Source organism: Lactuca serriola, chromosome 5 (genome assembly GCF_051521515.1).
Source record: "Lactuca serriola cultivar US96UC23 chromosome 5, Lser_US96UC23_V15, whole genome shotgun sequence".
Lineage (NCBI taxonomy): Eukaryota > Viridiplantae > Streptophyta > Magnoliopsida > Asterales > Asteraceae > Lactuca > Lactuca serriola.
Genome location: NC_136412.1, coordinates 308,239,334 through 308,254,862, shown reverse-complemented (window position 1 = coordinate 308,254,862; position 15,529 = coordinate 308,239,334). Strand labels below are relative to the sequence as shown.

Sequence of the window (15,529 nt, the reverse complement as noted above, 5' to 3'; positions counted from 1 at the left end):
CAATCTCAGAGTGTTCACTAAGGTATGGCTCGTTTCTCCCATGTTTTCATACTTATGGCTCCATTAAAGCCCTTTTTGATCTGTTTCCAAGCTTATGTATGCTTGTGGACTCGTAATAAGCTGGGTAACTTCTAGATCTAGGTGAGATCGAGCTCCAGGAGCTTGGATCTACTGCCTTTATGGACCCATGTTGCATGTACACCCTAGATCTACCCTTTTTGGTGCATTTTGAGCCCTAAAACCCTCATTAGTGAGTATCTACACGTAAAGTTGGAAACTTTACGTGTTATTCATGCTCTAGGAACCCAGATCTGTGGATAGCATAAGCTGGATTCAAGCAAAATTGACCATATAGAGACTGCATGGTAGCGACTCGGCGAGTCGTTCATCTGACTCGGCGAGTCTGCTCGCGAGTCTCCGAGTTTATTCCCTTTTCGTTGTGTCGAGTAGAGTAGTGAGTCACGGGGAGTGGCTCAGTGAGTTGGAAGCCGAACTCATCCATGAAGGAACTCGGCGAGTCATGGCCCTGACTCGGCGAATTCAAGGCAATCTCCTTAGATCAAGATCAGACTCGGCGAGTTGTTCATACAACTCGGCGAGTAGGATGAATGACTTGAACATCAGTTTGGAAGAAGAACTCGTCGATTCAATGCCTAAATCGACGAGTAGAGACGGGATCCAAGTCAGTCGATTGGACAGGGACTCGGCGAGTTGGCGAGCCAACTCGGCAAGTCGGGTCAACTGAAAGTTGACTCTGACTTTGACTTAGGGCATGATCAGGGGTAAAATGGTCATTTTACCCAAAGGACAGTTAGCAGTGTTTGATTGAGTATGTTGTGGGAATTACAGCCGGAGGATTTCCGGAGCAGCAGCAGCAACAGTAGACAGTCAGTTCACGATCAGATCAGCAGCTACTTCGAGGTGAGTTACCTTCCAGTAGCGGTGGGTCTACGGCCACAATGTCGGCCCACCAGTAGGATTCGTATGTTAGATGATTGTCTTTGTGATGTCATCTAGGTTTGCTACTACCTGATATGTTATATGCTAGCATGATGTGTTATGTGTGACAGTAGTAGAGTTCGGTTGTTAGGACCGGAGGGTAGTCAGACACCCCAGATACGTCTGACAGTATGTGATGTTATGTTTATATGCTAGCATGATCTGTTATATGAGTTAGAGGTAGTAGGAGGGGAGCAGTCCCCGAGTTCGGTTGTTAGGACCGAAGGGTAGTTCAGACACCCCAGATATGTCTGATAATATGTTATGTTATGATATGTGATAGTAGTAGTAGTAGGGGGTAAAATAGTCCCCGAGGTTCGGTCGTTAGGACTGAAGGGTAGTCAGCATCCCCGAATGGCTTGATACGGGTAGACGGCACCCCAGAATGGCCGCACGGGTAGACGGCATGCCAGAATGGTCGCACGAGTAGACGGCACTCCAGAATGGCCGCACTGGTAGTCGGCACCCCAGAATGGCCGTACCGGGTAGTCAGGCACCCCAGAATAGCCTGGCAGTATGTATGATATGTGTTGTATGGTATGTGGTACGATGGGGGAACTCACTAAGCTTTGTGTTTACAGTTTACAGATTTGGTTTCAGGTACCTCTTCATCAAAGGGGAAGGAGCTGGCGCGGTAGCGGCACATCATACACACACACTGGTTTCCGCATTTACGAGATTTCTCTGGGATTTATACTCTGATATTTCGATTGGTTGTATGATTTGGCTTTTAGACATGGTTTACGTTGTGCTGTGGTTTGATCAAACAATGTTTTTAATTATTAATGTTTTCTAAGTAATGTTTTAAAAACGAAATTTTTGGACGTGAAAATTGGGTCGTTACAAGTTGGTATCAGAGCCCTGGTTTGAGGGATTCGGACACACATTCGGGGGTGTCTGAACTCAAATCGAGGGATTAAAAGATTTTCCAAAAAGAAAATGTTTTCTAAAGATTAAGAAAAGAGTTTTGAGAAAGAACGAAGTGTGTGATGTGCGCGACCGGCCGAGCTCAAGTAAGTATTCCTCAAAGTACCCATACAAGTTTATGTTATGTTTATCAGCTTTTGTAGAACGGCATGCTAGAATAGGAATAAGGATCTAGGAGTGATGCCTTATGTGCCTGCTTTATATGTTTCAGTTGTATGAGAAATTGCATGCTAGTGTTGAGTAGGCAGCAAGTAGGATAGCCTGATTAGGTTATGCTTGATAGTACGAACTTAGCATTGTATGCTAGTGCAGTTCCTGTAAGCAGATAGAGTTGATTGAGATTGTTACCCTTGTCCGAATGCTACTTGCTTCGTGCTTTGTGGGACTCTGAATAATGGGAGTTAGCCATTAGGTGAATACGACACGTCGCATGTGATCAGGGTTGAATAATCTTAGAGTGTTGGATTTGATCCTATTGTGCAGCTCTTGTTTGAGTCCAACCGTTGTAGGGACGAGTCTGTTACTCGAAGGATTATCTGGGCCTCATCACATGTGATGGTATTCGGGTAATGGCTAATTGGCATTACAAGGAGGCCTGCAGAAGCTGGGGACTGGATGGAGTAGAGTCAGAGATTTCCCTAGGGCAAGCCTAGGATGAGTATAGCAGAGGACAGCAATAGTGAAAGGGGTCTGGCGGAGTCGAGGCAGTCCTTGAAGAAGGTACGGATAGATGTGGAAGGTAGTATGGGCCCGTACTACTGAAAGCAGAGGATCCGTACCCGAACCAAGGGAGGCCAAGATGAGACCAGGGGTATCCTTGAGTCAACCCCCATTATCTTCGGGTCGATCAAGGAAGGGATCATCGAGTTGATGGAGGATCGCCTTAGGGCGTTCAGGAGTGACATGGCATCTGGCCAGTCGGGATCTCGCACGCTGTCCTTTAAGGACTTTAGGGGCAGTGGTGCGCCAGATTTCCAAGGAGTGAAAGACCCCATTGCTGCCAGGCGATGGATTGCGGACATCGAGTCTGCACAGTTGACTAGCTTCTGCCCCGAGGGGTCGAAGGTGAGGTATGCAGCAGGGTGTTTACGAGACCGAGCTCGAGATTGGTGGGAGTCAGTGGGTGACTCGTTGGGAGCCTCAGCTATCGAGGCTATGACCTGGTCGGACTTTGTGACCAGGTTCAGGGCAGAGTTTGCACCGGCTGTCGAGCTTCAGCAGCTGGCCAGGGAGTTTTTGGACATGAGACAGACGACGGAGACTGTGGCGGAGATCACCGATAAGTTCCGGGAGAGGGCACTGTTGGTGCCCCAGTATGCGGGCGATGAGGACATGAGGAGGACCCGCTATCATGACATGCTCCAGGCTGATATCCGGGAGCATGTTAGTTTTTCAGCTTACCCCACCTTGGACTCCATGATTGCCAAGGCGAGGGAGAGGGAGATAGATTTGGAGCATATCCGGAAACGGAAGTCAGAGGAGGGACAGATAGGAGGGGCTTCGGGGAAGAAGCCCAAGGGATCAGATGGTAGGCCGAAAGGCCAGTCAGGACCGAGCCGCTGTAGGAAATGCGGCAGGCCTCATGAGGGGGCGTGTAGACTGGGATCATCAGGCTGCTATAAGTGCGGCAAGACGGGGCATTTTAGCAGGGATTGTACCGCCCCTGCACCTGTGTTACAGACATCAGAGTTGCTGTGTTTCCACTGCAACCAGAGAGGCCACAAGAAGGCCAATTGTTCCCAGTTGACAGCTACAGCGTCAGTGAAGGCGCCAGCACCAGCGACCTTGCGGATTACTGATGGCCGGCAGGGCAAGACAGAGGCTCCAATGGTGAGGAGCCGGGCATTTCAGCTGACTACCGAGGAGGCACGCGCCGTACCCGATGTGGTGACGGGTATGATTCTTTCCCTCTATTTTATTTTATGATGTTATGATATTGATATGTGCTCGGTGTATGTATATATGTGTTAGGATCGTTCCATGTGAACGATATCCCAGTTCAGGTGTTGTTCGACTCGGGTGCTACCCGATCATTTGTTTCCCTTGCGCTTAGCAAGAAGTTTCCTGAGTCTTCAGGCATGTTAGATTGCCCTTTGGAGGTGGAGATTGTCGACGATCGATCCGTGCGGGCGTCATCAGTATTCAGAGATTGTGTTCTGAAGTTATTCGAGGAGCGCTATTTGGCGGATCTGGTTCCCATTCCGTTGCGTGGGAACAAGGTGATTATAGGCATGGATTGGTTGAGCCCTAATGGGGCGGTGATAGATTGCGCACAGCAGCTAGTGCGAGTCAGGACCCCAGGTGGGGGAGAGTTAGTGATTCATGGCGAGAGGCCGCAGTGTGGACCTGCAGTATGTTCGGCAGCGAGGGCTAGACGCTACCTTCAGCAGGGATGTGCAGGATATGTCGCGTACGTGATGGATACCTGGGAGGCGCGTAAGGCGACAGTGAGCGAGGTTCCGGTGGTGCAAGATTTCGCAGATGTCTTCCCAGAGGAGCTTCTTGGGATACCTCCGGAGCGACCGGTAGATTTCAGGATTGACCTCGTTTCTGGTGTGGCTCCGATAGCCAAGGCACCGTATCGGTTGGCTCCTCCTGAGATGCAGGAGTTGTCTATGCAGCTGCAGGAGCTGCTAGACAAGGGATTCATTAGACCGAGCAGTTCACCCTGGGGAGCCCCGATTCTATTCGTGAAAAAGAAGGACGGGTCGCATAGGATGTGTATAGATTACCAGGAGCTGAACAAGGTAACAGTGAAGAACCGTTACCCACTCCCGAGGATTGATGATCTCTTTGACCAGCTTCAGGGAGCATCTTGGTTCTCCAAGATTGATTTGCGTTCGGGTTATCACCAGATGAGGGTAAGAGAGGAGGATGCGCAAAAGACCGCGTTTTGGACGCGCTATGGCCATTATGAGTTCGTGGTGATGCCGTTTGGGCTCACCAATGCCCCTGCCGCGTTTATGGACCTCATGAACCGCGTGTGCAGACCGATGCTGGATCGGTTTGTGATAGTTTTCATTGACGACATCTTGGTTTATTCCAAGACACAGGAGGAGCATGAGGAGCATCTGAGAGAGGTATTGGAGACCCTGAGGAGGGACAGATTGTATGCCAAGTTCTCCAAGTGTGAGTTTTGGTTGCGCGAGGTGCAATTTCTCGGACACCTTGTCAACCAGAACGGGATTCTGGTCGATCCGGCCAAGGTCGAGGCCGTGATGAGGTGGGAGGTTCCGAAGTCTCCATCTGAGATTCGGAGTTTCCTAGGATTGGCAGGCTACTATCGGAGATTCATTCAGGATTTCTCCAAGATAGTCGTACCCCTGACGCGGCTGACGAAGAAAGTCGTGGTCTTTCGGTGGGGACCCGAGCAGCAGGCTGCGTTTGAGACACTGAGACAGAGATTGTGTGAGGCGCCAATCTTAGTCCTGCCAGAGGGCGTAGAGGATTTTGTGGTTTACTGTGACGCGTCCATTTCAGGGTTGGGCGCGGTACTGATGCAGAGGGGGCATGTCATTGCCTACGCTTCGAGGCAGCTCAAGCCTCACGATGCGAACTACCCGACGCATGATTTGGAGTTGGGGGCAGTGGTTTTTGCCCTCAAGATTTGGCGGCATTACCTCTACGAGGTTCGATGTACCATCTACACGGACCACAAGAGTTTGAGGTACCCTATGGATCAGACGAATCTGAACATGAGGCAGTGTCGGTGGTTGGACGTGGTGAAGGATTATGATTGCGAGATCCTCTACCACCCGGGGAAGGCCAACGTGGTGGCCGATGCGCTTAGCCGCAAGGCGGCGCCGATCAGGGATATTTGTATGAGAATGACCGTAGTGACTCCCCTGTTGGAGCAAATTCGGGAGGCTCAACAGGAGGCTATCAAGGAGGAGCATCGGAAGAGTGAGCGTGTGGTGGGTCAGGTTTCCTCCTTCGATTATGATAGCCGAGGACTATTGACATTACACCGTAGGGTGTGGGTGCCGTATCACGTAGGCGTGCGCCAGATCTTGATGGAGGAGGCACATAAATCCCGATTCTCTATTCATCCCGGGGCGACGAAGATGTATAGGGATCTTCGTCTAGATTATTGGTGACCCTTTATGAAGCGGGATGTGGCTTGGTACGTCGGGCGGTGCTTTACCTGCAGGAAGGTCAAGACCGAACATCAGAGACCGCATGACAAGATGCAGTCGTTGGACATCCCGTTGTGGAAATGGGAAGATATCACGATGGATTTTATCACGAAGCTTCCCAGGACCGTGCGTGGAGTAGATTCGATTTGGGTCATCGTGGATCGATTGACCAAGAGTGCTCATTTTATTCCGATTCAGGAGAGCATATCGGCCGAGAAATTGGCCGACATCTATATTAGGGCGATTGTGGCGAGGCACGGGGTGCCGGTATCGGTTATCTCGGACAGGGATGTGCGTTTTACTTCCAGGTTTTGGAAGAGGTTTCATGACGAGTTGGGCACTCGTTTGCATTTTAGCACCGCCTGTCACCCGCAGACAGATGGTCAGAGCGAGCGGAACATCCAGACTCTGGAGGATATGTTGCGGGCGTGCGTGCTAGACTTCGGTGGTAGCTGGGATACTTATCTTCCCTTGGCTGAGTTCTCGTACAACAACAGCTACCACGCGAGTATCGACCGCCCTCCATTCGAGATGTTGTACAGACGGAGGTGCAGGACCCCGATATGCTGGGGAGAGGTTGGTCAGAGGGTCATGGGGAGCACCGAAGTGGTACTCAAGACTACCGAGAGGATTCAGTAGGTTCGGAGCAGGCTTCAGACCGCGTAGAGTCGGCAGAAATGTTACGTCGACAAGCGCCGATTCGACCTGTAGTTCCAGGTTGGGGATATGGTTCTCCTGAAGGTGTCGCCTTGGAAGGGCGTCATTCAATTCAGGAAGCGGGGCAAGTTGGGCCCGAGGTATATTGGGTTGTTAAGGGTTGTAGCCCGGGTGGGCAAGGTGGCGTATAAGCTGGATTTGCCAGCGGGTCGGACGGGTCGGGTACTTCGGACGGGTCGGACGGGTCGGATGGCTCGGATAGGGCGACATGGACGATCAGAGGCCAAGTCTCTCGGGTACGCGGGGCGTACAGGGGTACGCAGCGCGTACCCGGATGAGGACGCTGACTCCTCTTCGGATAAGGTCCGAAATTTTGATTTAAATAAATATATAATTTATTTAATAAACTTCAAAAATTCATATCTTCTTCATACGAACTCCGTTTTCGATGGTCTTTATATCCACGCGTAGGTGAGACTACGCTCTACAACTTTCGTTTAGACTCCGTTGGCAAATTCCGAAATTATTTTTATTATTTATTTTATAACTCAACGTGTTTAAGGAATTTCTTTGAAAATTCATAACTTCTTTATCTGATGTCGGTTTTTGCCAGACTTTTTACCGCTGAAATACCATTGTCGAGACCTTCGATTCTCGTTTAGCTCATTCCGGCCAAAAGTCGCTCGATCTCCGATTCGAGTTTTTAGCTGTCTACTGCTATATTCGGATCTTGGAAAAATCATAACTTCCTCATACGAAGTCAGATTTGGACGTTCTTTTTGTGTACGCTCACGGTTTAATGTTAGCTATAACTTTCATTTAGATACCTAAGGCTAAATGCTATCATATTGAAACTTTGCGTTTTCCGTTTAATCGGTGTTGTCGGTTTTGTCGGAAATCTTAGAATGGTCATAACTACTTCGTCATAACTCGGATTTTAGTGTTCTTTATATATTTGGAAACCTTAAGACGATATCTACTACATAGTGTACTCCAATCAGAGCTTTTGAATAATTCATTTATCGATGATATTCCTATTACATTCCAAAGAGGTTACAAGACTCGATTTATAATGCCCGGAAATAACAGGTTGTTACAGTGATGTCATCTAGGTTTGCTACTACGTGATATGTTATATGCTAGCATGATATGTTATGTGTGACAGTAGTAGAGTTCGGTTGTTAGGACCAGAGGGTAGTCAGACACCCCATATACGTCTGATAGTATGTGATGTTATGTGTATATGCTAGCATGATCTGTTATATGAGTTAGAGGTAGTAGGAGGGGAGCAGTCCCCGAGTTCGGTTGTTTGGACCGAAGGGTAGTTCAGACACCCCAGATATGTCTGATAATATGTTATGTTATGATATGTGATAGTAGTAGTAGTAGGGGTGAAATAGTCATCGAGGTTCGGTCGTTAGGACCGAAGGGTAGTCAGCACCCCAGAATGGCTTGACACGGGTAGACGACACCCCAGAATGGCCGCACGGGTAGACGGCACTCCAGAATGGCCGCACAAGTAGTCGGCACCCCAGAATGGCCGTACCGGGTAGTCAGGCACCCTAGAATAGCCTGGCAGTATGTATGATATGTGTTGTATGGTATGTGGTACGATGGGGGAACTCACTAAGCTTTGTAATTACAATTTACAGATTTGGTTTCAGGTACCTCTTCATCAAAGGGGAAGGAGCTGGCGCGGTAGCGGCACATCATACACACACACTGGTTTCCGTATTTACGAGATTTCTCTAGGATTTATACTCTGATATTTCGATTGGTTATATGATTTGGCTTTTAGACATGGTTTATGTTGTGATGTGGTTTGATCAAACAATGTTTTTAATTATTAATGTTTTCTAAGTAATGTTTTAAAAACAAAATTTTTGGACGTGAAAATTGGGTCGTTACAGTTTTTGAGAAGTCCATTGATGATTTCAAGAGGTTGAAACCTACCGAAAGTGATTTAAGGGGATTGAAAATCTCCATGCATGAAACCCATGCTCATGAAAGCATGACTAGTATAAAATTATTGCTAAGTTGTTAGCTCTACGTTTAGCTTGAGTAATTGGTACGGTGGTAAGCTCGGAACATAGGATTTATATGGACAATATTCATTTTGAATTTTTCTATTCAATATTTCATCTATTTGATCGATTATATGTATATAACCACATATGATTTATGTGCGCAAGGTTTGTTTTTGTGTTCTTGATTCAAAAGTTGTTCTTTTTCCATATTACTCATAAGTGATTAAATACATATAATCACATGTGATTAAACACATGAGACAAATTATTGAGTCACATGTGATTGATGTGGACAAGATTCGTATCACATTTGATTAATATGGAGAAAATTAATTTTCACGTTTTCGGCTCAATAATTTTTCACATGTATTTAATCATATGTGATTATACGTAAAACAAATTAATTTTGTTCACATAAATCATATTTTATTAAATACATATAATCACATATGATTAAAAATACCAGACCAACAATTGAATAGAAAACCAGAAAGTGAATATTGTCCACATAATCATGTGTGACTAAATACATGTAATCATATGTGATTATATGTATCTAATCACATATGTTTTATATAGAAAAAGTTGAATCTTAATATATATATATATATATATATATATATATATATATATATATGTATCATATGTGCTTAAATACATATAATCACATGAGATAATATATACAATAACAAATATTGAATTAAGAACAAGAAAACAAATCTTTATCCATATTAATCATATGTGATTAAATACATATAATCACATGTGATTAAATACATAAAAATTATAGAATCGCAAATGGGAAAAAAATATTGTCCATATAAATCATATGTGATTCAATAGATATAATCACATGAGATTATATATACCGAAACATATATTAATCAAGAATATATAGTGGTGGGTGGTGGTTATAGGTGGTGGTTGGTTGTTGTGGCGGGTGGTGGTGATGGTGGGGTGGTGGTAATGGGTGATGGAGGTGGGTGGTAGTGATGGGTGGCGGCGGTGGGTGTTGGTGATAGGTGGTGGGGTGGTGGTGGTGATGGTGGTGGATGAGGGTGGTGGTGGTGATAGCTGGTGGTGATTTTGGTGGGTGATGGGTGTTGGTTTTGGTAGGTAATGGATGGGATGGTGGTAACGGGTAGTGGAGGTGGGATGGTGGTGATTGGTAGTGGTGGAGGTAGGTGGTGGTTAGCAGTGGAGGTGATGGGTGGTGGTATTGGGTTTTAGGATGTGGTGATGGGTGGTTGGTAGTAGTGGTGGGTGGTGGGTGGAGGTGAGTGATGGGTGATGGTGGATGGTGGATTGGTGGGGGGTGATGATGGATGGTGGTTAGCGGTGGGTATATAGGGGTGGGTGGATGGTGGTGGTGATGGGTGGTTGGTGGCAGGTGGTGGGTGGTGTGTCGTAGGTGGTTGGTGGTAATGGGTGGTATGTGGTGGTGGTGGGTGGTGGAGTTGGTTGAATGGTGAGTGATGTTGGTTAGTAGGTATACAATAAAGTACAAGTCGAATGGAGAGATAGAGAGGTAGTGAGATACAAAGCCAAATTGGTGGCAAGGGGCTTCACCTAAATGGAAGGAGTTGACTACTACGCCACATTTGCTCCGGTAGCAAAGCTTGTTACGGTTCGAACTATCTTGGTGGTTGTAGTAAAGATGAACCGGATGATACACCAGTTAGATGTCAATAACGCTTTTCTACATGGTGATTTGACCGAGGAGGTTTATATGAAAATTCCACAAGGTTTTGAAAAGGGTAAATGGGCAAAGGTTTGTAAGCAAAGGAAGTCACTATACGGGTTAAAGCAAGCATCCAAAAATTGGTACCAAAAGTTTACATCAGCTTTAAACGAAGTGGGTTTTAAACAATCACACACTGATCATTCTCTTTGCATATATAAAACCATAAATTCCTTTATGGCAGCACTCATATATGTGGACGATGTTATTATCAAAGGTGATGACTCTAAGAGCATTAAGGGAAAACATATATTTCTTGATGAGAGATTTAGCATCAAGGATCTTGGCGCACTTAAATATTTTCTAGGAATCGAAGTTGCCCGTACAAAGGAAGGACTAGTTCTCAGTCAAAGAAAATATGTAATGGATATTCTGGAGGATAGTGGAATGATGGGGTGCAGACCAACTGCCTTTCTAATGGAACATAATTCGAAACTTAAAAGGGATGATGAATAAGTGTATGTTGATGCTAGCAAATATTGAAGGTTAGTAGGCCGACTCCTTTACCTACAAGCAACCAAACCAGACATCGCATACTCAGTTAATGTGTTAAATCAATTTGTGGTTGATCCACGACAAAGTCATATGGCGGCAGCTTTCAAAGTTATGAGGTACTTGAAATCTACTCCAGGGGAAGGAATTTTACTCCCAAAGGGAGGTGGTACAAGCCTTATTGCTTACACAAATTCAGATTGGCTTGGCTGTCAAGACACGAGAAGATCAAGAACTGTTTTTTTACTTCTTCTAGGAGGGCACCAATATCTTGGAAATCGAAAAAGTAATCAGTTGTATCACGATCTTCAGCAGAAGCCGAGTATTGGACGATGGCAACCATAATCAATGAGGTTCTTTGGTTATGATGGCTTTTAAAGGAGTTTGATGTTGATCAGAATCATCCAACTCAATTATTTTGTGACAATATGACTGTGAAACACATAGCTAATAACCCGATTTTTCATGAACGTACAAAGCATGTTGAGATGGATTGCTACTTTGCAAAAGAACGAGTTGAGTTAACGGAGATTGAGCGATTACATGTTAAATCTAAATACCATATTGCAGATTTGTTCGCAAAGGCCCTGGACAACAACTGAAACTTCTACTTGACAAGTTGGGCGTTTGTAATCTACGCGCTCCATCTTGAGGGGAGTGTAAATGAAAAATATTTTCTTATTTTATTTTCTTTCTTTATTCCTAGATTAGTGCCTAGATTAGTGTCTTTCCTTTCTTATGTTTTTGCCTATTTAGGCCTTGTTTTCCAATTGTCAACCATGAGAAAAACAAAGTTTTTATGGATGGGTCAACCTATCTAATTAAACCACGATGTTGATTCCTTTAACTTTCAGACAACGAAAATTAGTTCTCGATTTAGAAAATGGATGAACAGTTACCTCTTTAGGCACATATAAAATGCCGACCTAATTTAAATGGACATCTATAAAGTTTTTACAATTGAAATCTTCTGAAAAAGCAGCGAACCATTTCGATGGAGAGAAGAGTTATGAAAGAAGAAAAGAAATATGTCAAAGAAGAAGACATCATATTCTTTTTGAAATATAAAAAGAAAGAGATTTATAAAAATGATGAGAGAAAGCTGAAAAGATAAAAGATACCCTCATGTGAGGGGTACATGGAAGGGTTAAAATATTCTTTTTGATAACTACAAGTTGAGGGACCAAATATATAACCAAACTAACCCAAAGAGACCAAAATGCAACTTTGAAACTCTATTGGCAAAGAGCCAAAGACCCTCTCATAGCTCCGCCTTCGTCATTCGTCAATATATATTGTTAAAAACTCACTCTCTTGTGGAATTGCTTAAAGAGGTTTTCATGTTTAAGCAAGGGATACTGACTTAATAGGGTAAGATACTTTTTGAAATGTACACATTTAGTCCTTATTCTTTTTTTTCTTGTAAAATAAACCCTTATACTTTATTTTTTGTAACAATGCAGTCCTTGTGACCGGCTATACCCGGTATATCGGTCATATACGAATTTTCTTTTAGGGAAAATGACTTGATATGGTAAGATACTTTTTGAAATATACACATTTAGTCCTTATTCTTTTTTTTTGTAAAATAAACCCTTATACTTTATTAATATGTACACATTAGGTCATTTTCACCGGATTCTACAGGTTTTGCTGATGTGGAAGCATAATTGGCACTTAATTAGCTTAGTCATCGGAGGTGGGTGATCCTCCAGCAACAAGAAAAGGGCGGCGACCCTTCTCTTTCTCATCTCTCTTCCTTCCGGTCAAACAACAACAACCAAACACCCTTTACATGTTGTGTTTCTCCGACCTGTCTCTCTTTGCATCCATCTTTGAGATATGTTACCAAAAAAGAAGAAAGAATCGATGAAGGGGCTACCAGAGCAGCTCCTCGCAGCCAACTACCGTCTCTACTTCCTCCTGCCTCCCCCTTCGACCTTGTTGTTTTTGCCATCATTCCTCCTTGCTACCCATGATGTGTAGGAATACACAAAGGAGTCATCAGAGATCGGGGTTCTCCCTCTTTTTCATGATGAATAAAAGTTGAAAAAATCTCGTTGTGGATATGTGGATGCCACCTGAGTATTTCATTTCAACAAAATAAAAGAAAGGGAAAATGACTTGATAGAGTAAGATACTTTTTGAAATGTACACATTTAGTCCTTATTTTTTTTTTTTGTAAAATAAACCCTTCCACGTCAGCAAAACTTGTAGAATCCGGTGAAAAGGACCTAATGTGTACATATTAATAAAGTATAAAGGTTTATTTTACAAGAAAAAAAAAGAATAATGACTAAATATGTACATTTCAAAAAGTATGTTACCCTATCAACTCATTATCTCTTTAAGCAATTTCAAAATTCTCTAGTTTTCTCCTTCTTAATTCGTATTCTTTATAAAATTTTATCTTAGGTTCTTTACAAACTAACAATTATAGAATGAAATAAAAAAAAGGTAGGTCACTATAATTGACTTGTTATATAACTACATATAACAACATCTATTATAAGTGGGTGAATACAAGAAGTACATAACTACATATAACAACATCTATTAAATATTTTGTATTGATAATGTGACAAAGACTTTCTGATTGTAATTACTTGAGTGAATATTGCTTAAAAATAAAATTAAGCAAACAAGGAGTGCTAATAATAACACTTTAAATAGGGTGATAGTTACGTGTCAGTCAGACAATGCACAGATCTTCGGATTCCGTCTCTCTTCTCCCTGCTCACCAAACCCCCCACTCTTTCTCTCTCTCATTTTTTAGGGTTTTTAGTTTCCTTAGTTTTCTCATATAAAACCCATTTCCACATTTACTTCTTCTATTTTCTCTCTCGATTCACCGTCTTCTGTCGCCGCCGGCAATAGATCATACCACTCATCATCTCTTCAAACGCTACAATCCATTCTACATTTAAAGGTTATATGCCTTTCCTTCTCCTTCTAATGATCACAAAAATATAATTTCATATATTTTTGATACCTGAATTTGTATCTCTATACGTTTATATATCCTAATCAGGGATTTTTTCAGTTGTTTAATTCTTCTTGTGGTGATTCATTCATTCTTTGATATATCGTATATATTTATGAAGATCGTTATAAACTATGTCTCTCTGCATTTTAGTTTCTATTCATTGATTTAAGAAGTTTTTTAATATGTTTGTTAGATCTGTAGATTTTTATTGTGTATTTATGTCGTGTTTTGATTTTCAGCTTCATTTTCGCGTAGAGAAGAAGCGATCAACATCCGTTCTTTTCGAAACGGAATATGGCTTCTTTTGCTCCGCTTCATTGCTCTCATGTCGGAAACGATCGTCATTTGAATCCTGCTAGGCATATCCCTAACATCAAGTTACCGAATCTAACTGGTAATAAATTTGTCTGCAATTCCTCTCAAGATCTTACCTCTTCCTCCCTCCGATTAAAACCGATCAACCTTGATTTACTATCTAAAAGACAACCTATTCCATGTGCTGGCGGCGGCGGCGGTTCTGGTGTCGGCCATGGAAGTGGTGGTGGAGGAGGTGACGGTGGCAGTGGCGATCGGAGTGGAGGTGGAAAATCCGACGACTCTTCTTCCTTCGACGGTTTCGGCCCAATCGGGGCTTTTCTTAGTGGATGGAGATCAAGAGTTGCTGCTGATCCCCAATTTCCTTTCAAGGTTTTAATGGAGGAAGTTGTTGGTGTGAGTGCATGCGTTCTCGGCGACATGGCATCCCGTCCAAATTTTGGCCTAAACGAGCTTGATTTCGTCTTCTCCACTCTTGTCGTCGGATCTATCATGAATTTCACCTTGATGTATCTTCTAGCACCGACTATGGCATCTTCATCCGCAACTCTCCCTTTCATCTTCTCCAATTCTCCAACAAGCCACATGTTCGAGCCCGGCGCCTACAGCCTTGTCAACAGGTTAGGAACTTTCGTTTACAAAGGAACAGTGTTCGCCGCCGTGGGTTTTGCAGCCGGTTTAGTCGGAACTGCTCTGTCAAACGGACTAATCCAGATGAGGAAGAAGATGGATCCGAGCTTCGAGTCACCAAACAAAGCTCCACCAACTGTTTTAAACGCCATGACATGGGCGATTCATATGGGTTTAAGCAGCAATTTCAGGTACCAAACTCTGAATGGGATTGAGTTCGTTTTAGCAAAAGGGATGCCGCCATTGTTGTTCAAGACCTCTGTGGTTGGGTTGAGATTGGTGAATAACGTGCTTGGAGGGATGTCGTTTGTGATTCTGGCAAGGATGACCGGATCACAAAACGCCGGCGGAGAAACCGAGGAGAAGAAGATGGTGGCTAGCAGTGATGAAGAGGAGAGTTCAGAGGAGAAAGTGAAGTTGTTGAGCAATGAAATTCCTTCCAAGTAATTTTGTTTTACTGTTTTATGTTTATTTAACAAAATAATTAAAAAAAGAAAAAAGATTTTTAGGGGTTTTGTGATGGCTGATTATATGTGTAATTGTAGTTTTGATGGGTGATTAGAGTTTAGTGCTTGAATAAGCTTTTGTATTATATATTAATACATTTTATGTCTTCCAA

At 43.7% G+C, this 15,529-nt stretch overlaps 1 protein-coding gene across 1 annotated transcript; it reads left to right on the top strand.

The window, feature by feature from the left end:
• Positions 1 to 13,688: 13,688 nt before the first annotated feature.
• LOC145054878 (protein RETICULATA-RELATED 3, chloroplastic-like) lies at positions 13,689 to 15,529 on the top strand. Its single transcript, XM_079003137.1, has 2 exons — positions 13,689 to 13,908; positions 14,205 to 15,529. Exon 2 carries the CDS (start codon positions 14,260 to 14,262, stop codon positions 15,355 to 15,357), a length of 1,098 nt encoding a protein of 365 aa, XP_078859263.1. The 5' UTR covers positions 13,689 to 13,908; positions 14,205 to 14,259; the 3' UTR covers positions 15,358 to 15,529.

Coding starts and splice junctions, on each gene's coding strand:
- LOC145054878 (XM_079003137.1), top strand. CDS start 14,260: ATGGCTTCTTTTGCTCCGCTTCATTGCTCTCATGTCGGAAACGATCGT.